Source organism: Bidens hawaiensis, unplaced genomic scaffold (assembly GCF_021521415.1).
Source record: "Bidens hawaiensis isolate Kalapana, Puna unplaced genomic scaffold, B.hawaiensis_p1.1 tig00009253_1, whole genome shotgun sequence".
Classification (NCBI taxonomy): domain Eukaryota; kingdom Viridiplantae; phylum Streptophyta; class Magnoliopsida; order Asterales; family Asteraceae; genus Bidens; species Bidens hawaiensis.
In genome coordinates, this window is record NW_027491683.1 from 17,514 (window position 1) to 44,064 (window position 26,551).

Below are 26,551 nucleotides of genomic sequence, written 5' to 3' on the forward strand. Positions count from 1 at the left end.
TGAGATAAAAACATACCAGAGGTGTCACGAGAGACAGTAATGCCCAAGAAATGGTGGAGAGGCCCTAAGTCTTTCATTGCAAATTCAGACGAGAGTGACCGAATGATGCGATTCAAAAAATCCATAGACGATGCTGTTAAGACGATATCGTCTACATAAAGTAATAAATAAGCCATAGATTGTCTATCTCTGTAGACAAAAAGAGAACTGTCACATAGACTTTGCTTGAACCCCTTGGAAATAATAAAAGTGGAAAACCGTTCGAACCATGCCCGCGGTGCCTGTTTAAGACCATATAAAGATCGTTTAAGTTTGCACACATAATTCGGTGCAGTGGGGTCCACAAAACCTGCAGGCTGATGCATGTATACTGTTTCATTTAAATGTCCGTGGAGAAACGCGTTTTTGACGTCCAGTTGATGAATGGGCCACGAACGAGATAAACCAATAGATAAAACTGCTTGAATAGTAGCCGACTTGACCACCGGACTAAAGGTCTCATCACAATCAATCCCAATTGTTTGGGATTTTCCATTAACAACTAATCTGGCCTTATAATGTTCAAGAGAACCATCATGATTAAATTTATGCCGAAACAACCATAAACTGCGTATAACAGGTTGTTGATCCGGGTAGGGCACCAAATCCCATGTATCGTTATCTTTCATGGCTTTAAATTCATCTATCATTGCCAACTTCCAATTTGGGTCGGCTAAGGCTTGTTTATAGGAGGTGGGTATAGGGGATATGGGTGGTGAAGTAGCTATTGTATTGAAGTTGTATTTAGGATTGGGTTTGGTAATACCCGACTTGGCTCGGGTTTGCATGCTATGAGGATTATGAGGAATGTTGGCAGGGGGTTAAAAGATAAGGGAATGGTAGATGGTGATACATGACTAGGTGCTGGTTGGGTGTTGGTTGTAATGGGCTGATTTGAAGGTTGAGTGGGCTGGGTGGAATTTGTAGTGGGTATACGTGTGTGTGCCATGGGTGTGGGAGTGGTAGTAGGTTGAGTAGGAAACGAGAAAGTGTGTGTGGCGGGTTCATCATCAAGAAAGTTATAAGTGTGATCTGGTAATGGATCGGTGAAAGGAAATGATGTTTCGTCAAAAACAACATGTCGTGATATATATACTTTTCCGGTGAGTGGGTCAAGACACCGGTATCCTCGGTGGTCCGAAGGATAACCGAGAAAAACACATCGTATGGATCGTGGGTGGAGTTTGTGTGGCATGGTGGCCGACATATTGGGATAACATGCACACCCGAAGACCCGAAGATGATCGTACGTTGGGTCTCGGCCGTAAAGGGCAAAGGTGGGAGTATTAGAGTTTAGGCGTTTAGAGGGAAGAATGTTATGCAAATAAGTAGCCGTGTGAAGGGCTTCAACCCAATAACTTGGAGGTAAGTGGGCATGCATAAGAAGAGGTCGAACGATATCATTTAGTCGTCGGATCATTCGTTCTGAACGACCGTTTTGGGGTGATGTTTGAGGGCATGCAAAGCGAAAGGTTAGACCTTGTTGGTTGGCAAAACTACGAAACTCATTATTATTAAATTCACCCCCTAAATCGCATTGAAAGGATTTTATGCGTTTGTGAAATTGAGTTTCAATTAATTTGTGAAATTTGGAAAAATTAGTGAAGGTTTCTGATTTGAATTTTAATGGATATACCCACACACAATTGGTAAAATTGTCTATTAAAACCATGTAGTATTTGTAGCCGGAATTGCTAATAACCGGCAAAGTCCATAGGTCGCAATGAATTATATCAAAAGGAGAAACAGTAATAGACAAAGAATCAAGAAAAGGCAACCGTTTACTATTAGAAAATTGGCATGAGTGACAAACACTTGAACCATCTTTATAAACAATTTATAAGGATTTCATAAAATAAGCATATGAGAATTATTATGTTGCAAAGCTGCAGTTTAAAAACACATTAGGTTACTGAATTGAGAATGAAATAAATAGGTTAGCCTACTTTTGATTTGTTTCAACTTAACTAAAGTTAAAACAGTAATTTTAATCATGTCTAAATGTCTTATATATTTATTTGAAATATTTTAAAACTTTAATATATAAATTTCTTATGGACCGGTTCGGTCTGGTTTTATACGGTTGGTTTTCGGTATAAAATGTAAATCAAACCATTCACTATGGTTTGAAAATATCGAAACCAGCATACCGAAAGTTAGGTAAAAAAAACCAATTGTGAAACCAAACCAATAACTGGTTTTAATGTGTTATTTATACACTAGCTCTAGCTTTTTATGAGACAAGGGAGCTCCACTTTTCAACTCTGAACGATCGAAGCTGAGTCCTACTAAATGACAACAAATATCTCCATTTCTCTCCTCTGCTTCTTCTTCCTCATTTATTTTCTTGAAGCCTCCAACAATGGTGATAGAGGATTACTATTTGAAGAGTCCCAGATCAAAAGATCAGATTTTCCATCCCGGTTTCTGTTCGGAGCAGCCACTTCTGCTTTCCAAGTCTATCTTCACCTCTTGCTCCCATATTTATTATAGCTTTTTAACACTTAACCTATGAAGTTAATTTTACAGGTTGAAGGAGCCTATCTTGAAGACGCTAAATCTTTAAGCAACTGGGATGTGTATTGTCACACCATAGGTTTGCATAATATGTTCTCCTCTGTTTATACCACAAATTGATTTTAATTTTAGTGATGAATATGAATATGAATATTGAATCTATCACCATTTTTATTAGGTTGTGGTGAAAACGGGGACAATGGAGATGTTGCGGATGATCATTATCATATGTTCCTGGTTCATTTTAATTGACTTCAATGTCATACATACATACATCATCTTCTTTGTTTGAAATTTTGATTTTTGTTACACAGGAAGATATCGAGTTGATGCATTCTCTTGGCATACAAGCATACAGATTTTCGATATCTTGGGCTAGAATTCTTCCAAGTATTACCGTCCCTAAATTACTTTAATTATTATCTTCTCAACTTTACATAATTTGTTGCATGTTGTTGACCAGGAGGGAGGTTGGGCGAAGCTAACCCTGCTGGTGTCATGTTCTATAACAAGATCATTGACAATTTGATTCTTAAAGATGCTATGAGTTGATAGTTGAATAAAAATTATATTAAAACAGTCTTTGAAATCCAAGGTTTATGGATCTTGTTAAAAATGAACAGGAATCGAACCATTTGTGACGATTTACCATGTAGATTTCCCTCAAGAACTTGAAGACAAATATGGTTCTTGGCTAAACCCGGAAATGCAGTATGTCTACAAATGCAAACACAGTTCTTGGCAAGTTAGATGTTTTGATAGCTTATTGTGGGTATCATTTGTTATATTGGCAGGGAAGACTTTGTATATTTAGCAGAAACCTGTTTCAAGTCTTTTGGAGACCGAGTGAAGTATTGGCTCACGATTAACGCACCTGAAATAGTCGCTGTAGGGGTATGGTACTAAAACCCGGTTCTACGACCCTAAATCTATTATGTTTGGCTTATTTCATTACATGGACTAATACAATGTTATTGGGCTGAGGGGGTTTTGTGGAGGTAACCCTAACTGGGCTAGGCCCATTAGGGTACCATGATGGTGGCCATGAGACTCTATATAAGGAGGTCTCCACCTCCTTATCATGGGTCATGCTCAATAAGAGCCACCACCACTTTTTGTGTCTGTAAACAAGAAATCCTCAGGATATCTTAGCAGTCGCCTCCACACCCCCGAAACCATTGCAGGTCACGACATTGCTGGTCACAGGCGCAGCCGAAGAAGAAGAAGATCAAGACGTGGTTCGTTCATCTCGAAAATCCGTGGAAACATCGTCATGGATCAGGTAAGATTCATTTCGTGCTTCGACAGTCGCAAAATGTGTTCCTAGTAATTTATTTAATTGAGTTTAAACAAATAGCTACTGTAGGGGTATGGTACTAAAACCCGGTTCTACGACCCTAAATCTATTATGTTTGGCTTATTTCATTACATGGACTAATACAATGTTATTGGGCTGAGGGGGTTTTGTGGAGGTAACCCTAACTGGGCTAGGCCCATTAGGGTACCATGATGGTGGCCATGAGACTCTATATAAGGAGGTCTCCACCTCCTTATCATGGGTCATGCTCAATAAGAGCCACCACCACTTTTTGTGTCTGTAAACAAGAAATCCTCAGGATATCTTAGCAGTCGCCTCCACACCCCCGAAACCATTGCAGGTCACGACATTGCTGGTCACAGGCGCAGCCGAAGAAGAAGAAGATCAAGACGTGGTTCGTTCATCTCGAAAATCCGTGGAAACATCGTCATGGATCAGGTAAGATTCATTTCGTGCTTCGACATTGGCGCCATCCATGGGACCGCAACGAACTGCCCTTCGATCTTCATCTCGGCTGTCAGATCTTTCCCAAGAAAAACACAGATTTGGAAGTTTACAGAAAAAGGCTTCAAAGCTTGTTCTATTAAAGCTCAAAAAGATCCATAGATCTAAAAAGAGGCTTCCAGATCTGGGCAAGAAGGAAAATCCGTGATTCGAATGATCAGATCTCCGAATCTGTGATGTTTTTAAATCTGCTCCGGGCTTCAGATCTGTCCAGATCTGATTTACAGATCTAGGTCTAGATTACAGACCTGGATTTTAGGTCTAAAGTTGCAGATCTGACTCTTAAATTGCAGATCCAGAAATTACCAGACTTCCGCCGCCATGTACGCACGCCCGTGGGTTCTCACTCCGCAGCTGTGCATGTGCCGCCGCGGAAACCACCATCTGGGTTTTGCGCAAGAGACCTCCGCCATGCACGCGCACTCGCGAGTCACCACTCTATCGCCGTGCATGCGCGCATCAGGCTACGCGTCAAACTTCAAGGTTGGGAATCCTCCTAATATCCCATATGGCTACGCGCCAAACTTCAAGGTTGGGAATCCTCCTAATATCCCATATGGCTATGCGCCAAGGTTGGGAATCCTCCTAATATCCCATATGGCTACGCGCCAAACTTCAAGGTTGGGAATCCTCCTAATATCCCATATGGCTACGCGCCAAAACTTCAAGGTTGGGAATCCTCCTAATATCCCATATGGCTACGTGCCAAAAACTGCAAGGTTGGGAATCCTCCTAATATCCCATATGGCTACGCGCCAAGGTTGGGAATCCTCCTAATATCCCATATGGCTACGCGCCAAGGTTGGGAATCCTCATAATATCCCATATGGCTACGCGCCAAGGATGGGAATCCTCATAATATCCCATATGGCTACGCGCCAAAACTTCAAGGTTGGGAATCCTCATAATATCCCATATGGCTACGCGCCAAACTTAGGGGTTGGGAATCCTCATACCATATGCTCACGCATCACATATGCTCACGCATATTACACATGTTTACGCATCACATGCTCACACATGTCACAGTCTACACGCACTCGCACGCAACATCTGCGCGTGGCGCATAACACAAAACCAAAGTCTACGCGCACGCGCATGCAACATCTGCACGTGGCGCGTGACATAAAGCAGCCCGTAAGTCGCCTCACGCGCAGGCTTTATTATTCACAGCTCATAAGACGCCTCGCGCGCAAGCTGTTATTATTCTTACAGCCCGTAAGTCGCCTCACGCGCAGGCTTTATTATTCACAGCTCATAAGACGCCTCGCGCGCAAGCTGTTATTATTCTTACAGCCCGTAAGTCGCCTCACGCGCAGGCTTTATTATTCACAGCTCATAAGACGCCTCGCGCGCAAGCTGTTATTATTCTTACAGCCCGTAAGTCGCCTCACGCGCAGGCTTTATTATTCACAGCTCATAAGACGCCTCGCGCGCAAGCTGTTATTATTCTTACAGCCCGTAAGTCGCCTCACGCGCAGGCTTTATTATTCACAGCTCATAAGACGCCTCGCGCGCAAGCTGTTATTATTCTTACAGCCCGTAAGTCGCCTCACGCGCAGGCTTTATTATGCTTAGCTCGTAAGACGCCTCACGCGCAGGCTTTATTATGCTATAGCTCGTAAGTCGCCTCTCGCGCGCAGGCTTTATTATGCTACAGCTCGTAAAACGCCTCTCGCGCGCAGGCTTTATTATTCTTAGCTCGTAAGTCGCCTCTCGTGCGCAGGCTTTATTATGCTACAGCTCGTAAGACGCCTCTCGCGCGCAGGCTTTATTATTCTTAGCTCGTAAGTCGCCTCTCGCGCGCAGGCTTTATTATTCTTAGCTCGTAAGACGCCTCACGCGCAGGCTTTATTATGCTATAGCTCGTAAGTCGACTCTCGCGCGCAGGCTTTATTATGCTACAGCTCGTAAGTCGCCTCTCGCGCGCAGGCTTTATTATGCTACAGCTCGTAAGTCGCCTCTCGCGCGCAGGCTTTATTATGCTACAGCTCGTAAGACGCCTCTCACGCGCAGACTTTATTATTCTTAGCTCGTAAGTCGCCTCTCGCGCGCAGGCATTATTATGCTACAGCTCGTAAGACGCCTCTCGCGCGCAGGCTTTATTATTCTTAGCTCGTAAGTCGCCTCTCGCGCGCAGGCATTATTATTCTCAGCTCGTAAGACGCCCCTCGCGCGCAGGCTTTTTTATTCTTAGCTCGTAAGTCGCCACTCGCGCAGGCTCTATTATTATAGCTCGTAAGTCGCCTCACGCGCAGGCTTCATTATTTTTACAGCTTGTCACCATCATGGGGAAAACCTCCCAAAACTCAGACAATAAAGACAAGGCCAAAGAAAAGGGAAAAAACCGCCTCACACCTTATAAAGTCCAGCGCTCCACCTAGACGCTTGCGCGCCCAGGAGCAACACTGGACTTGGGGGGGCTTGTAGGGGTATGGTACTAAAACCCGGTTCTACGACCCTAAATCTATTATGTTTGGCTTATTTCATTACATGGACTAATACAATGTTATTGGGCTGAGGGGGTTTTGTGGAGGTAACCCTAACTGGGCTAGGCCCATTAGGGTACCATGATGGTGGCCATGAGACTCTATATAAGGAGGTCTCCACCTCCTTATCATGGGTCATGCTCAATAAGAGCCACCACCACTTTTTGTGTCTGTAAACAAGAAATCCTCAGGATATCTTAGCAGTCGCCTCCACACCCCCGAAACCATTGCAGGTCACGACATTGCTGGTCACAGGCGCAGCCGAAGAAGAAGAAGATCAAGACGTGGTTCGTTCATCTCGAAAATCCGTGGAAACATCGTCATGGATCAGGTAAGATTCATTTCGTGCTTCGACAGTCGCAAAATGTGCTTACGAAACGGGGATAAATTCACCATTTCGTTGTTCAGAGCCTTTTGGAAACTGTCTTAACGCACCTGAAACTCAGACGTAAAGCCTATCATCGCTATGCACAATATGTTATTGGCTCACGGCAGGGCAGCCAAGCTATATCATGAATGTTTCCAGGCAATTTTTAAGCTTTAACTTATCATTAAATTTTACTCAACTTTTTAAGATTTGTTTATTTGACATGTGTAGCCTAAACAAGGTGGCTCTATTGGTCTCACAGCTACCTGTGACATGTATGAACCGCTAACAGATAGTGAACTTGATCATCAAGCTGCCAAAAGGGCATTCGCTTTTAATGCTGGCTGGTCACTAGATCCCCCAATATTTGGAGACTACTCGGAAGAAATGATGAAATATCTTGGAAGTGACTTGACAAGTTTCTCCCTTGAGGAAAAGAAGTTTATGAAGAGCAGTATAGATTTTATTGGCATAAACCATTATTCGACTTCAAATGCCAAGGACTGTACGAATTCTAGTTGCTTGGCAACCGAGAATCGTGCAATCAAAGGTTTTCTGGGCATGGTTGGAGAGCGTGATGGCGTCCTAATCGGTGAACTTGTAGGATATTATAATCATACATATTAATTTTGTTTAGTTGAAATAACGACGGTTTTGTTTATTACAAAAACAGACGGGGATGAAAGGATCATATGTTGTTCCTAGAGGCATGGAAGAGATTGTTAACCTTATCAAGATCCGATACAATAACACACCCATGTTTATTACTGAAATTGGTTAGTGTCTCCATTTTCAGTAACATAAATGGTCCCGTTTCGATTATATGTATATATCTACTACTTTTGAAGGGTATTCATCACCGGACGTGCACGAGCAACGCGTTACTGAGCTAACGAATGATGTCAAGCGAGTTGAATTTCATACAAAATACCTTGCTTCTTTAGCCAAGTCTATTAGGTTGGCTCTGCAATGTTGATTTATATATTTTTTAAATTTACAGTTGCTTGTTTGACTTGAAAAGTCAGTCTGGCATGCATTGATCAGAAGAAATGGTGTTTGAAATAACAGAGGGGGAGCAGACGTGCGAGGATATTTTGTATGGTCACTTATGGACTGCTATCAATGGAACCTTGGTTATAATGTGAGGTACGGACTCCACTATGTGGATCGACAAATGCTAACTAGGATACCAAAGCTTTCTGCAGGATGGTACAAGTATTTTCTGACCAACAACACTGAACTTGTCGATAAGCTGTCATTGATCGAAGGATTTTCATCAGTTTACAAATAAATAGAACTAAGTGGATTTGTTACTAGTTAGTGATGGGGAGTTGGGTGAGTTAGAAGATTTAAATTTGTTTCTTGAATTGTGACAATCAATAAATCCAAAGAGCTGAAAAACGTATTTAATATATATATATATATATATATATATATATATATAATATGATACTGTACTAATTATAAAGATAAAAAAGCGTTTGTTTTTATGATGTAACAAAAAATAAGTGTTCATGACTAAGATATACCCTTCCAACAACTTTTTCTCCTACTAAGTTTTGTGATATTGATGGTGATTGCGACAGTAATATCTGTTAAACAGTGGTGTAAGTGGTAACCGGTGTGGATGGCGGTCATGATCGGTAGAGGTGGTGGCAAACGAAGGTGATGATGGTCGGATGGTGGTGTGGTCATGATGTTGGGTGGTAAGGGTCTTTCAAAGAAGAAACTGATCTGTTGATTTCTTGGGATTTAATTTGACATAAAAGAAAATCAATATCAAACTTAAATCAATAACAACAATAAAACAAATACACGGTATACTAATAACACCATAACTTTTTTTTTCCCCGAAAGGCACTATTATACAAAAACCGGCGGACCCACTTCTTCTGATCAAGAAGAAAGTGAAAAAGACTCCAAAAGTTTAATTTCTATCAAGTAAAATTTCTGATTCTGTTATGTTATGAATATCTATTTCACAATCAAGATTTACTCATCCAGATCTTTCAAGCAAGTGGATAAATACTTTATCAAACTTATTGATAATGTGCCATACTACATGACCATCAAATAGTTAATCTTTATAGAGAAAAAGTTAAATCTTTTGTAGTATAAATACTAGCTCAATGTAAAGGAGAAAATGCACCTCATAAATACTCATTCATAAGTGATACATTTTACTGCTTTCTCTCTTTGCTAAATCTTCTAAAGTTATCAAGTTTTAGCACTAATCTTGTGTTAATTCTTGTTAAAATCATAACACGTTATTAGCACGAACAACTTATATCATAATCAAGAAAGGTATTAGGCACAAAGGTATCCACATAAACATCATAAACACTTATTTAATTTTATACATTATATATATATATATACGCACATATACATATATAAAGTAATACCAATAATAAGTAAGTATAAAGAATGTTATTAAAATTTGACAACAATGAGACTACTAACAATCTAACTTTTATTTATGCATCTAACATTTAATTAAGCATCAAACTTTTACTAACTTTCATTTACGCATCTAACTTTTCATTATGCATCTAACTTTTACTTTCATCGCAACTAACTTTTATTTATATATGCACGCTAATATTTCAGTTAAAGCTTACATTTATTTATGTTTACTAACATTTTTATTCTTATCATTGTGCGCACTAATTATATACTTTATAAAATAAACTTCATTTAATATCTTATTTATTATCTTACTTTAAAATAATTAATATTATATATATAACCGTTATGCAACGGTTATAACGGTAATATAACCGTTATCAAACGGGTATAAAATTACCCTATAAATTTTCAATTTTTAATCTTATTTCTTTCACCATAAACACTCTTCAACTCAAGATTACTCAAGATAATTTTCAAGAAATGATCCATCCGGTTTTGGTGTTAACTACCATAATGCTGATAATCCTATTATTCTTAATTTGTAATCTCCCACCTAAGGAGTTTGATTTTTTTCATTTTCCTTTATCTATTTCTAGCTCTACCTTTGTATTTTCTTTCAGTTTTAATAAGTATGTAATCCTAATGTTTATGTTACTTGTGTTTAGTAATAAAATGGCAAACATCGCAAAACTTGAATTTCCGGCTCTTAATATCACCGGAGATAATTATATGCCGTGGACGGCACATGTTAAACGACATCTCAAATCAATGGGTGTTTTGAAAACGATAATGGAGGGAAATAATTGTGAAGAACAAGACAAGGCAAAAGCTGATGTCTTCCTCCACAAACACATTGACGAGACAATTTGAGTATTCAAATTGTTTGGATCCATACGTTTTGTGGAAAGATTTAAAAAGCATATTTGACCATCAAAGGGAAGTTCTACTTCCCACTGCTAGAGATGAATGGAACAATCTCAGGTTCCAAGATTTCAAAAAAGTAAATGAGTACACCTCTGCTTTATTCAGAATATGCTCAACGCTCCGATTTTGTGGGCAAACTGTTACTGAGGAAGATATACTGGAGAAAACTTTCTCCACATTTCATGCATCGAATACAAATTTGCAACAACAATATAGGTTGCAAAATTTTATAAGATATTCTGATCTAAATTCATTTCTCCTCGTTGCAGAAAAGAATAACGAGCTTTTAATAAAAATCATCAATCTCGTCCCATCGGATCACTAGAAATCCTAGAAGAAAATGATGCTACTAATAATGATACTAAAGACTCTAGGAAAAAGTGGGTACAAGGTCGTGGTCATGGCCATTTTGATAAAAACCATTTTAATGGTCGAAACCGTCTTTTCAAAGGTAATAATAATTACCGAGGCAATTTTGATGGCCGTGGACGTGGTCGTGGTTGAAATCAAAGAACTACCAATTACCACGCTCCACAAAATAATAATTCCAACCAACACAATAAATGGAATGAAGCTGTTAGGTCCAAAAACAGTAGCACTTCCTGTTTTAGATGCGGAAGTACAAACCACTGGTCAAAGGCTTGTCGCACAGCTCCACATCTCTGTGAATTATACCAACCCTCTCTCAAAAGAAAAGAGAAGGAAGTGAACCATGTGGATAACTTTGATGATCTCAATGTTGAGCTGAATACGATAGACTTTGATGTGGAACTTTGAAACAAATGTTGCTTGACCACAGTAATTATATGCAACAACTAAGTGTGTTTCCTACTATCTTTAATTGTGTGTTTTATCTTTAATTATGTGTTTTCCTTCATGTACTGTTTGTCTTTCGATGAAATAAAGTTCTAATTAAAATATCTTAATGTCTTCGTTATACACTTATTATATTTCTTAATACTTTCAAGATTAAAATGAACATCAGTGGAGCACAAGATCAAACAAATGAAGAAGATATATGTATAGCGGATAGTAGAGCCACGCATACTATACTTAGATCTAAAAAATATTTTTATGAAATGAAACCAACAAAAGAGATCGTGAATACAATATCAGATCCTACAAACTTGATAGAAGGAGTGGGAAAAGCTAATTTAGCATTACCAAATGGTACAAAGCTCATAATAAAAAATGCTTTATTTTTCCCAAAATCAACAAGAAATTTGTTGAGTTTCAAAAACATATATTATAATGGATATGATACTCAGCCAAGGACTGTTGGTAATGAAAAATATTTGCATATCATAAGTAAAGATTAGATATTGAAAAAACTGCTAATGCTCCATTCTGGCTTACACTATACACATATTAATGTGCCGCAAGCGCATGTGGCAATCAAAGAAAATTTTTGTGATCCTGAGACATTTAATTATGGCATGACAGATTAGGCCATCTAGGATCTACAATGATGAAAAGAATAATTGAGAATACTCATGGGCATCCATTGAAATATCAAAAGATTCCACAATCGGATAAAATTCCTCCGTGTACATCTTGAAAGAATTCAAGGAGATATATGTGGACCAATTCATCCAGCATGTGGACCATCTAGATACTTCATGGTTTTAATAGACGCACCAAGTATATGGTCTCATGTCTCTTTGTTATCAACTCATAATATAGCTTTTGCTAAATTTCTTGCACCAAATTATTAAATTACGAGCGCATTTCCCTGATTACACCATTAAAAGGGTGAGACTTGACAATGCTGGTGAATTTACATCACATGCTTTTAACGATTATTGCACGTTTGTGGGAATTATAGTCGAACACCTCGTTGCTCATGTACACACAATAAAATGGCTTAGTTGAATCATTGATTAAACATCTACAGTTAATAGCTAGACCATTAATAATGAGAACAAAACTTCCTGTGTCTGTTTGGGGTCATGCAATTTTACATGCTGGCTCATTAATTTGTGTGAGACCAAGTGCAAATCATAAATACTCTCCCCTACAACTTGCCTCTGGCCAACAACCTGACATATCCCATATTAAAATTTTTGGATGTGCAGTGTATGTTCTTATTGCGCCACCACAACGCACAAAAATGGGTCCTCAAAGAAGGTCTGGAATATATGTTGGCTACGAATCGGCTTCCATCATAAGATATCTTGAACCTTTAACGGGTGATGTATTTACAGCACGTTTTGCTGATTGCTGTTTTAATGAGGCATTTTCCCTGCATTAAGGGGAGAAAAGAAAAAACAAGAAAATGATGTCTCATGGTATGTAACTACATTGTTACATCTTGATCCAAGGACTAAACAATGGGAGACAGAGGTTCAAAAAATAATGCACACACAAGAATCGCAAATCAATTGCCTGATGCATTTACTGATATAAATAGAGTTACTAAATCTCACGTACCAGCTGCTAATGCCCCAGCTCAAATTGAGATTCCAAATAATCAAGTAGATAACAAAATGACTCATGAATCTCAGAAACGTTTGTGGAAGACCAATCGGTTCAAAGGATAAAAATCCTCGAAAAAGAAAAACTCTTAAAAAGAAGTTAATCACAAAGTGAATGATCTTGATGAAACATTGAATACTAAAACCTCCATGAGGAGGATGTTGATGATAATAAAGAAATGTCAATAAACTATGGTCAGACACGTATCTTGTGGAATCAAGATGAAATGGAAAATATTGATGAAATATTTTCTTAGTGACATCATGAGTGGAGATGATGATCCTGAGCCAAAATCTGTTAATGATTGTCAAAATAGACATGACTGGGATAAATGGAAAGACGCTATGCAAGCTGAATTAGATTCACTTAGCAAACGAAAGGTTTTTGGACCAATTGTTATTACACCAAAGGTTGTAAGGCCAGTAGGGTACAAATGGGATTTTGTACGAAAACGAAATGAGAAAAATAAAGTTACAAGATACAAAGCTAAACTTGTAGCTCAAGGTTTTTCACAAAGGCCAGGGATTGATTATGAGGAAACATATTCCCCTGTTATGGATGGAATAACCTTTAGATATTTAATCAGCTTAGCAGTCTCTAAAAATTTAGAGACGCGTCTTATGGACGTTGTCACAGCTTACTTGTATGGATCACTAGACAGTGACCATATATATGAAAATTCCTGATGGATTTAAACTCCCCGAAGCATTAAGCTCAAAGCCTAAGGAAATGTATTCCATCAAGTTACAAAGATCGTTGTATGGACTAAAACAATCTGGAAGGATGTGGTATAATCGTTTGAGTGATTATTTGATAAGTAAAGGATACACAAATAATCTTATTTGTCCACGTGTCTTCATTAAGAAGACAACGTCAGGATATGTGATCATAATTGTGTATGTTGATGATCTAAATATAATTGGAACGCAAAAACAAATCAATGAAGCAATTGCTCTTTTAAAGAAATTTAAAGAATTTGAAATGAAAGACCTTGGAAAAACAAAATATTGTCTTGGTTTACAAATTGAGCATATGCATAATGGCATACTTGTGCATCAGTCAACTTATACTGAGAAACTCTTAAAGCGTTTCAATATGTACAAAGCAAATCCTTTAAGCACCCCGATGGTTGTTCGATCACTCAACGTTGACAATGATCCATTTCGTCCTTGCGAAGATAATGAAGAGATTTTTGGTCTAGAGATACCATATCTCAATGTAATTGGAGCTCTTATGTATCTTACTAACTGTACAAGACCTGACATTTCTTTTGTAGTTAATTTGTTAGCAAGATTTAGTTCAGCCTCTACTAAAAGGCACTGGAACGGGATTAAACACATTTTTCGATACCTTCGAGGTACTGTTGATTTAGGCTTGTTTTATCCTAACAATTCAAAAGAAGGGTTAGTTGGTTATGCAGATGCAGTTTATTTGTCTGATCCCCATAAAGCAAAATCTCAAACTGGATACGTATTTAAGAATGGAGGAACAACGATTTCATGGCGTTCACAGAAGCAAACACTTGTTACAACATCTTCAAATCATGCTGAATTCATTGCACTGCATGAAGCTTCAAGAGAATGCGTATGGTTAAGATCTATGTCACGACACATATTGACCTCTAGTGAACTAGAGAAAGATCGAGGTCCAACTACTATCTATGAAGATAATGCTGCTTGTGTCTCGCAGATGAAGGAAGGGTATATCAAAAGTGACTGAACAAAGCATATACCACCAAGATACTTTGAGTATACTCGGGACCTTATTAAGACAATCAGGTTGAGATGAGAAATGTCCAATTGAGCAACAACTCAGCTGATCTTTTCACAAAAACACTTCCCACGGCAACATTCCGGAAACACGTTCATGACATTGGCATGCGCCATGTACAAAGGACGTAACACATTATATATTGCAACTTGAGGGGGAGCTACAAACTGCACTCTTTTTCCCTTAGCTAAAGTTTTTATCCCATTGGGTTTTTCTTTAGTAAGGTTTTTAACGAGGCAGTACTTCAAGACCCCAAAGTTTGCAAAGTGTCATCCAAGGGGGAGTGTTATGAATATCTATTTCACAATCAAGATTTACCCATCTAGATCTTCCAAGCAAGTGGATGAACACTTTGTCTAACTTATTGATAATGTGCCATACTACATGACCATCAAATAGTTAATCTTGTTTAGAGAAAAAGTTAATCTTTTGTAGTATAAATACTAGCTCAATGTAAAGGAGAAAATGCACCTCATACATACACATTAAAAAGTGATACATTTCACTACTTTCTCTCTTTGCTAAATCTTCTAAAGTTCTCAAGTTTTAGCACTAATCTTGTGTTAATTCTTGTTAAAATCATAACACATTCAACATTATTAGCTTTATTTTTAACTTTTCTAGTAGTCTTTTCTTTCTATAAGAGCATTCCCCAGCCCATTCTCTAAAATTGTCAAGCCTACATAATTTAGGGTAAATTTTGAGAAAACCATCAAAATCACCTCTTCAGTCAATTCCATATTATATGGATGAGTTACACAACAGCTTAAGTAAAAACCTAAATATAGGGACTCACTTTTGATCAATATTATATAATATATAAACTATCTCCTAATCATCATATACTATATAACAAGACAAAAGAGAAAAAAATAATAAAAAAAGAATTTATGGATATAAATAGGAAGACAAAAAGAGAAATAATAATAATAATAATAATAATAATAATAATAATAATAATAATAATAATAAAGAATTTATGGATATGAATAGGGAATAGAATGTGGAAGATTTTTGAAAAAGGATAAATAAATTTAGGAAATTGTGTTTTTTAGCTAAATTATAGGAAAAAATATATGGAATAGGCCGGGAATGCTCTAAGCATTTTAATGGCTTCTAAAGCTTGAGAGACAGAGAACTTTCCACACTCCACCTTCCATTTGTTTTTGTCTAGACAGAAAATAAGAAACTTGGCTTGTGCATATTCACTATTAAAGCAAAATACATATCAAAGATGGTAAAATGTGAAGAATCTTGAAGATAGCAAAGTGTGATCAGAGTGAAGTGATGGTAATTTTCGGAATTAAAGATGGTCCAATGATTTAGGATACGAGTGAGTGTCACGGGGAACCCATTAACAATTAAATGTATTTGTAATCAGGGATGGGCCAAAAGGGGACATGGTTTGAATATTTTTATACACTAATGTAACGAAAGTGAGTGAAGTACTGTTTATGTTTTCTTACTTAAACTAACCTCCATCGTTCGTTCAACACAATCTTAAAATAACAACTCTCGTCATTAATATAAAGCTCAAAAGTAGTACAAAGTTACAAGTAGCTAAACTTTAATTAATTACATAGAATCATAGATATATTTATTTAATTTCATTTTTGTAACAAATTGAATTCTTTCTTTAAATAACTTCTACCTGGCATGTTTGTAAACATGCCATCCTTCATTGTAAACAATAAAAGCTTTGTTGTAACATGTGCCAAGTAGAAGTTATTTCAAGAAAGAATCCAATTTATTACAAAAATGAAATTAAATATTATATATCACCTTGAAATAACTTCTACCTCGAAAGCTATATTTTCACCTTGAAGATCACAATCAAGCCACAAAACAAGGTGAAATGATGGCATGTTTAGTGTGGCCATGGGATCTAATGATGACAGGTTTAGTTGTGTAGGGGATCTAATGATGGTAGGCCACCTATAAAGGCTAATTGATTTCCTTGAGGCTTTTGTTGGATTGTATAGCTACAAAGCAGGCTTTAATGGTAAGGGCATTAATATAGGTGTTGATTTGTGACACGTTTGGGCTTTCACGTGTAACTTCTCCGTGATGAGTTTCGTGGAATTAAGTTCACGTGTGTGAATAGGTAGATCAATAGTTGAACGAGATCATAAAAATCTCATTTCTGATAAGCGTCTGTGAAGCCTAGTTGAGAAATGTGCCCGTTCACTGATGTAAAAGACCATTTCAACATTCTACTAACTCCCAGATGACTCTGTAAGAGAAAATTATGTTGGGTTACAATCAGGTAAAATTGGCTATGTTTTCGAATAATTGAACATATTTATAAAAAAAAAAGTATTGCTTTCTCCCGAAAAGAATGTTTTTTTAATATAATCCTATATGTTTAAAAATAAAACTCAATTCTAGTTTGGAATTCATTTAGTTTTTGATAATGAATTCACCTTCATGATAATAGCTCTTTAATATTTGAATGATGTTGAATAATACACCATTTTGTTGGACAAATCTCATCAAATCTTATCTTGTGGGATAATTTGTTTATATAAAAACACTTATATAATAAACAACTATCGGGGAATAAGTATAAACTTTTCTATTACTTCCTTTTCCATTTTAAATAAAGTTAAAAATAAACCATGAACGATTCCATCTAATACTGACCTAACACTGATGGACCAAATGACCAGAAAAACCAGGAGCAAATTGTTCTGGGAGAGGCGGATTGATAGGAAGGAGTGGAATGAAAACCCTAATGACACATACTTTTATAGATCCGTTTTTAAACCCGTACCCATATTCTTATAGAATGACCCAGTTTTACCGTCTACCTGAATCGGCTCAAAAGTATCCCTCTTAAAACTGTGGTTAAGGTAAGCATAACTACCTTTGTAGTTAACGATTGATTGTTAAAATATGATTGTTAAAATAAATTAAATAAGAATATGGGTACAAAAAAAAACCTAGAAACGGGTAATATATTTTTTTTACTATTATTAGCATGTCACAATTATGTTGGTAATGACTTAGAAAATGGTATTAATGTATTATTAACACGCTTTGACACATGACAACGTATGTTAATAACGGGTTAAAACTAACCCTGTGATGTGCAAATGTTTGATATTATTAACGGGTTATGTGTTGAATCCGTGTTTCTCAAGAAGGGGGCATTAACGTCTTATCCAAAGAAAGAGCTACTTCCCTCAAGACCATCCAAGTACTACTCTATTTTCTATCATTCCGAATAGTTTGTCGATTTCAGCTTTGAGTGATTTTAGAATTCTAAAGCCCCATTTTGTTAAAATTTAAGTTCTGATTGTGATTTACTCAGCTTTTTCTAGAAATTAAAGTTTTAATTTGAGATTTACTCTTCTATATAAACTTCAATAATAAGAAAAAGAAGAGTAACAAAACAAATTTAATCCGGTAACATTACTGATATAATATGATACTTACCTTTTTAAAGCTTAAAAAAAGGTCATATGATAATAATAACTCCTTGATAATGACCTTCAATAAGACGCCATTGAAGATTTGCTGAACAGATCCTAGTAAACCTCATCCTTGTTGGCGAATCGGTCTAAGATAAACCTTCAAAGTAACTAGAAATCAGATCTATGAACTCAATGAAAATTGTTAAGTAACATAATACAATTTTGAAAGAAAATTGTTGTACCAAAGCGTTCCAGGAAACGTCGGCCGGGGTGGAGATGGTCGGAGTTGGGTTTGTTTTGTGTTTAGTGTGGCAGCCGGAGAAGGCTTCAGTGGCCGGAAAAATAAAGTGAACAAAATGTGGTTGTGATTCTTGTTTAAATAAATTATAAGAGTTGGTTAAAGAAAAAGCTGAACAGATTGATATGGTCTTCACTTTCGTATGTAGAGAAAGGTGAGGTGTTTATGTGGATATTATTGAAAATTGGAAATAAATAATATCAATTTCTGTGTACCGATAATAATTTCAATTTTAAAAATTACTATCAGCGGTTCCGACTTGCAACTATTTTTGTCTCAATGGCATCTGTTAAAAAATACTTAACGCCGTTACGTTTTTCCCAAGTTTCAAACTGATGTTTTAAGGCTTTTGATCGAAAGAACGATACGAGTCGACCGATGTAAAACTTATCTCGAAACGGTAATCCAAGCGACGAAACAATGTTTCAATTTGGGTGTTTGAATTTCCAATTAACAAAAATCAAGTCATTTGAATCATTGTTTCAAGATAAGTTTTACATAAGTCGAATCGTATCGTTCTTTCGATCAAAAGCCCTAAAACTTCGGTTTGAAACTCGAAAAAAAACATAGCATCGTTAAATGTTTTTTAACGGAGGACCATTGAGACAAAAATAGTTGAAAGTTATGACCACTTGTAGTGATTTTTAAAGTTAGGATTATTATCGGACAATACACAAAAATTGAGATTATTTATTTCCAATTTGCCTACTTAATATTTTGTTTATCTATTATACTATATTTAATTGGAAACCTAGCTGTCATATGGATATCACTGATTTCATTTTTATTTTTTTTTGGTATTTCGAAATTACTTTATGTATTTCTTTATTAGAAACTACCAATAATTGAAAAAATGGAAGCTACTATAGTAGTATTGCAGTTTTGATCTAAGCCGTTGGTCTTGAGTTTGATTCTTGGTTTTTGATTTTTTTTTTATATTGTGTTGTTGTAAGCTCAACATGATTTTAAAGTAACATGGAGTAATTTTCTTTGATTTGTACTTTAGCACCCAAAGTTTTAATGCTTTTAATTTGTGTTTTAATATTTTCTAAAATTAATTTGTTTACTTTGGATATTAACCACTACAATTTTTATCGTTTTAAGTGCCCTAACACATTCATGCTATGCCCTTAAAACGGACTTGTATTTGCAATAAAGTAAAAGTGTGTAAGGTTTGTTGAAAACAGAGTGTATACACAATAAAATATCTTTTTGTATTGTAGGCTATATAATGAGTGTCGGTATCGCATAGGTACCGTAACGAGTCGAACCAATAATAAACAGGTTCTGTTAATATTTAGATAAACTTTTTTTTTGTATCGAAGTGATAGTCATTACGATGTGTTGGTATACAAAGAACAAAGTTCTTTTAATATTTAGATAAACTTTTGTTTATGTCGAAGGTATAGTCGCCATGATGTGTTTGTATATTCGTGTTTTAATGTTTGCGTTCGTTGCCGAGTTTCCCGCGCAACACGCGGGGAACACTACTAGTTAATATGATGTGATAATATTTTTAGTGTTTATAACCGAGATTTTTATACACGATCAACTCCAGATTTTTTTTAATATCTTGTTCGTGTTCGTTTATTAAGAAATTGAATATGTTCGTGCTCATTTATATTCTTTCGTTAACAAAATATAAATGAATGATCATAAATATAAACGAACGAACATAACTGAACATAGTTGAGCAAACATAAATGAAATAAAAACCAATTAAAAGTATATGTGAATAGCAAGGTGTTTGCACTAAAAAGTTATTAAAATTTAATTAAAGTGTAACGGGTTTAAAAAATCAAATCATGAATATATATTAGCACACGTAAACTATCAAACTTAAGCAAATGTAGAGTAATTAATGACATAAATGAACGAGACATCTACTAAAAGAAAAAAAAAATTGACAATGTTCGTTCGTTTATTAAAAGTACAAACATAAATGAATTTTTCACCGAACAACTTATTTAGCGTGTGTTCGGTTTGTTTGGTCACATAAGCCTTATTGTGCCCCAACTTTTACTTTAATATGCGTAATTATACTTATTATTTTATTTCAAGGCGCAACTAGTATTTTTTATATTTATAGATATAAATAGGGATAGTGATGAATATGATATTAATCATGATCGAGATTATGATGTCACTACTTTAGCAAATAATCGAATGGGTGTTTGGGTAAGCTTTTAAAATTGCTTATTTGCTTTTTGAAAAACAAAAATCACTTTTGAAAAGCTTTATTTGAAGCTTTTGAAGAAGTTTTACCAAACATCTTTTGTTTTTCAACAAACAAATATGCGAATAAACAAGTTTTAGAAGCTCACTCAAACACCCCCTAAGTCAGGCATTTAGATAAAATGTTTATGATAATGATGAAAATGTAGTTCTACGTCGAAGGGTTTTTTTTTTATATATACTCAAGAACTTATATTCTAATATATTTTATACCATACTTGTGCTATGAGACTTCTTTTTATTTATTGGTTACGAGGTAATAGTATATTCTAATCAAGATGTAACCATATTAGAATATGATATAATCGCATACAATCTCTAGCATATATATTCTTTAATATATGTCCAATGAATTCAGTTTTATATGTTTTTAGATTGTCAATTAATTAATATTGATACATTTATAATATTTTCTTCGTATGTTGAATTTGCTGAAGTTTTTCATATCATCTCTGAGGGTGATGATCAAGGCTTGTAAGTTTCAGTGGTTTATTCGGATCATGTTTTTTTTTTCTTTTTTTTTTGTCCTTTAACACGTTTATTTTGTAATAGCATGCTAATTATTTTTTTTTTCATGATTTTTCAAACAATTTATTTACCAATCATTCGGATCATGTTCGCGTCGACATGTTTGATTAAATGGTTTGTATTAAGGTTGACTTGTTTAGCTAAACACATTGACCCACTAACATGTTTATGACTTGTTTAACCCAATTATTACAGCTACTCAACTCAGTTAACACTTTCACAACTTGATTCTTGCCCGTATGACACATTTAGATAAACTGGTTAAACAAGTTGTGTTAGAGTTACATGATTTTAAGTGTGTTTAGGTTTAAGATAATGTTTTAAGATGAATATGTGTCATATTCGGGGTAAACAATAAATCTTGTCATATATTATTTATTAAGAATTTTTTCTTAAAAGTTTGAATCTAGAAGGTCTTAAAAGCTCCTAAAAGCTTATTGCCAAACATACTCTTAGCAAGTGAAGGAATGGTTTGCATAAAACAAAAACAACAATTTTGTTACATAACAGCATTAAAACCCTTCATAATCACACAGGCAGTTAAGGTTCCTTCTTTGTTTTTTTAAACTATCTAGGAAGAGGATTATGAACATCACTTAATTAGCAAATAAGTTGCCAACAGTTAGCTAGGATGTATAGTGCAATAAACAAACAAATAAATAAACAAATAACACAGGATATAAAATTTATTGAGCACATATCATATTGATCACCTCATTGGATATATATATATATATATAAAAGATAATTTGTTTTTATTTACAAATTGAGTAAAAAATATGAGTCAACAAGTTTTATAACCCTTATCCTCGACTTGTGGCCTAGTGGTAGGAATGCTTAGGGTCTCCAGCAAAGACTCAAGTTCGATCCTTACTTGTGTCACTTTGTGTGGATATTGGCAATGAAGAATTTAAGTTAGGTCTTGCGAGGTTGTTAGTTTGGATCCGAGCCCACCCGGGTTTTCGTACAAAACAACTAAGAGTAACCTGCTTTATCGTTATCACACAAATATCAAAGAGTAACTTTTCCTATCTAAGAGTTGTTTACAATAGTCGCCCCACATGTTATACCTATGTTGTCTTGCTACAAGTAGGGATGAGGTCTCTGAAAATACCGATACTAAAAATCACTAAGGGGCTGTTTGGGTTTCCTTATTTTTACCTCCTTATAACTTATTAACTTTTATAAAGTAAACTAGTGTTTGGCTAATATAACTTATTAAACCTTTTAAAGAAGAAAAAATGAGTTTTCATAAGTTAGGATTGAGTAACTTATGAAAAACCCCTTATATAAGGTATAAAGAGGTGCAAATAAGGAATCCCAAACACCCCTTAAGAATGGGCACTGGTACTGGTGCCATTTGCAGTACAGGTACAGAAGACAACAATTCAGTAAAATAACAGTACTATACCAAACTGTACCGATCCCTAGACCTCAAGAATCTGATATCGACAATACCCGATTTAGTACTGGGACCGGCTCGGTACAAGTACCTAGAACCATAGAAAATATGTTAGCAGTAACAATCATATCAGAAATTAAAAGGACAACAGTGAAAAACTAATTTGTCGCTTCTTATTACCCTTGAAAAAAAATCGAGAACAGAAGTTCATTATACTCAAACATGAAAGGCCCTAACGTATTAAAGGTCCTAACGCAGCTATGGAAAAATACCAAATAAAACACTTTCCAAAAACATTGTATTCCATAATTAAGAGATCTTTCACCCCTTAATTGATTCTATCAGGATCCAATTCATAATACATAATCGCACTAAAATATGAAAGTAAGATTATATATATATATATATATATATAGGGTTAAGTTATAATAGGAAGTATATTTTTTGTAGGAAGGATAAGAAGTAATCTTGTCCATTGATTTTAAACATGGATGGTTGAGATTAGTTTAGGGGGAAATGAAGTGTGAACATAAGGGGAAGGGTATAAAAAAAATAACACATTTGTTGACTTTCTCTCTCCACATGCAAGACACATGCCAAATTCCCCCATCATTTTAAAACCTCCATAACTTTTTTTACGACGTTTTTATTGAAAAACAAATTCACCATAATAACGAGTGTCTTTTTATCTTTTATATGAATACCATATTGTAATATAAAAATTAAAAAAAAATTAGTGGGTTTTTTACAAATTGTGTTTACCGAATTGTGTTTTACAAAATTGTGTTATACAATAGTATTTTTCATTGTGTTTTTTCCATTGTGTTATTTACATTGTGTCATACAATTGTGTTTTTTATTATGTTTTTATCATTGTGTTTTTTTTTCATAGTGTATTTTTTCATTGTGTTTTTTCGGACTTTTCAGGCGAGGTGGTGGCGGTGGGTGACGGTTGTGGTGGCGGTGGGCGGTGGAATGGTGGTGGTTGTAAGAGATGAGTAAAGATGTAATTGGGTTTTATGTAAGTGGATTTTTAAAATTAATTTAAGTGAGTTTTGAGATTAAAGTAAGTGAGTTTTGATATTAAATTATTAGACTAAAATACTCTCCTACCTAGCCTTCTTAGGAAAATCAAACTTCTTATTTGAACCTAATCCTATATATATATACACACACACACACAACTAGGTTTTGTCCTGGTGGTTGTTTTCATTTTTCGTTTCCAATGTTTATATATTTTTGACATAATTACAGAAATTGTCCTTTATCTTTCACTCAAATTTCACTCGTGGTCCCTGATATTCAAAATTGATCTTTTTTGTCTTTTACGTTTCAAAATCCTTCAGCGTTTGTCCTTTTCGTCTAACTCAGTTAAAAATCCTCGTTAAGTCAGGTCATGTGCCTTGCACATGAAGGCAAATTAGTCATTTTACCTATTAAATTAAAAAAATATTTTAATAAATAGAAAAGAACAATAAAAAAACTAAAATTATATATTTAATTCTCACCCTCTCTCCTCCTCCTCCTCCTCCTCCTTCTTCTTCCTTCTCCACTATCAGTCTCTGGCGACCACAACCGCCACCGTCCCCACCTGCTACCACCACCGCCACCGTCACCACCTTCAACAAACTGGTTCAAGATTTCGAGGCTTCCGCCTCTAGCAACCGCATGAACAGCCCTATTAATCATCCAACTTAAAAATAGACCCAACATTTTCGACCTTTGACCACAGCGAAAAGTCAATCAAAACCCGAAAAACCTCAATCTCCAAAACAGAATCAATCTTCATGATATATTCATTCTCAATTGTTGATTTCAGGTCGCAGAGGTTCCGTTGGGAACAAGCTTCGGATGTCACTCGGTTTGCCGGTGGCTGCAATAGTGAACTACACGGATAACACCGGCGTCAATAACCTGTACATCATCTCAGTGAAAGGAATCAAAGGACGGGTTAACCGGCTCCCGTCGGCTTGTGTCGGCGATATGGTGATGGCTACGGTGAAGAAAGGTAAGCTGGATATGAGGAAGAAGGTTATGCCGGCGGTTATTGTTCGCCAATGCAAGCCGTGGCACCGAAAGGACGGCGTTTCATGTACTTTGAAGGTTAGTTTCATTAATCAATTGGACCTAAAAATAGATGTATTATAGGTTCATTTTAGGATGATATACATGTTTAGGAACTATTATGTTTTCTTTACTTTGAAGGTAAGCTGAAAGAAGATGGGGGCTGGTGGTGGCAGCAGGTGGGGACGGTGGTGATGGTGGCTCCCGGAGATTGGTAGTGGTGGTGGAGGAGGAGGAAGAAGAAGGATGAGGAGAGAGAGTGTGAGAATTAAATATATAATTTTAGTTTTTTTTTATTGTTTTTCTTTATTTATTAAAACATTTTTTTAATTTATTAGGTAAAATGACTAATTTGCCATCATGTGCAAGGCACATGACCTGACTTAACGAGGATTTCTAACTGGGTTAGACAAAAATGACAAACGCTGAAGGATTTTGAAACGTAAAGAACAAAAAAGATCAATTTTGAAGATCAGGGACCATGAGTGAAATTTGGGTGAAAGATATAGGGCAATTTCTGTAATTCTGTCTATATTTTTTTGGATTTTAATTTTATTTATCGTAAGTAAGTTAATAATATACTTAGGGTTTGACATGAAAGGGTTTCACAAATAAATGAGATATTATAACCCGTTTAAATCTATCTGGGGTTGGTGAGACCCGTGACCTGCTTATTTTTTTACTATAAAATTATTTCTTAATATAAATAATATATATATATATATATATTAAAAAATGGATATTAATTTTAGTATATTCCTATTTTATAGGATTTTCATACCAAAAACTTTGTGAGATTAATTTTTAATATAATGAGATGTTATAACTCGCCTAAGGGTTATCTGGGTTTGGTGATACCAATACCTGTGAATTCAAATAAAATGTATGAAAAACCTCTATTTATAAATAAAATAATATGATAACTTGAGAAGATGTAGGAAATAACTAAAAAGCTTTTAAATATTTCGTTTATACATATTTAAGATTAGTTAAGAAATTGTGTACCAAAGGGCATATCCCCCGATCAACTAGATGCGATAAATAAGATCAACTACTTTATAACATTAGAGTGATAAGAATATCTTTATGCAAAAAAAAATTTACGAGGCAGGCCGGCTCAACCTTTTCGAAGGCTGAAAGGGATGTTTGAAAAGGGGCCTTCGGCCGGCTCAACCTTTTCGAAGGTTGAAAGGGATGTTTGAAAAGGGCCCTTTTGCGAAAGAGTTATCTTGTTTTCATTTAAAAAAATCAAGATGTTATCATTATTTTTTGCAAATATAAAAGTAATGCAGTCTCTAGCATATTGTCAAAACTAATTCAGTTTAAACGCCGCTCAAATCCACACATTAATCCAAATTTCAAATTACAAATGTATAATTATTAATTTTGTTTTGGAAATTGGAGGCCATAAGAAATGAAGGTTTAAAACCCTAGCTTCATTTCGGTCTCCCTAAAGACAACCCTTTTACAAGAATAATAAATTAGCAAAAAATAAAGGAAAAAAAAAAGAAAAAGAAAGAACCTAAAAAAGGATAACAAGTGTTGATACCTTCTTGGTGACACCAAGTACAAAATTATAATTCAATAACATAAAATTATTATTCTGTATATAAGTAAAGTAGACTATTGGTGCTGCAATGACGGTTTAATTTGAGGAAAATATACCCACATGTAACTCATTGTCGTTTACTATGGCATAAAATTCATTTCTAGTACGGGGGTAGCTTATAAAACCATACATGTAAAGGTCTTCTGTAACCTAAAAAAACAAATTAAGCAGTAAAAAAAATATGAGA

The 26,551-nt window shown here is 35.5% G+C and overlaps 1 protein-coding gene across 1 annotated transcript; it reads left to right on the top strand.

The window, feature by feature from the left end:
- The first annotated feature begins 747 nt into the window (after nt 1-747).
- On the top strand, nt 748-24,973 carry LOC143531813 (putative inactive beta-glucosidase 14). The gene is made up of 11 exons (XM_077027026.1): nt 748-798; nt 2,569-2,635; nt 2,735-2,793; nt 2,871-2,946; nt 3,020-3,103; nt 3,180-3,267; nt 3,351-3,450; nt 7,466-7,834; nt 7,908-8,010; nt 24,511-24,783; nt 24,897-24,973. Exons 1-11 carry the CDS (start codon nt 748-750, stop codon nt 24,971-24,973), a joined length of 1,347 nt encoding a protein of 448 aa, XP_076883141.1.
- The last annotated feature ends 1,578 nt before the right edge of the window (nt 24,974-26,551 follow it).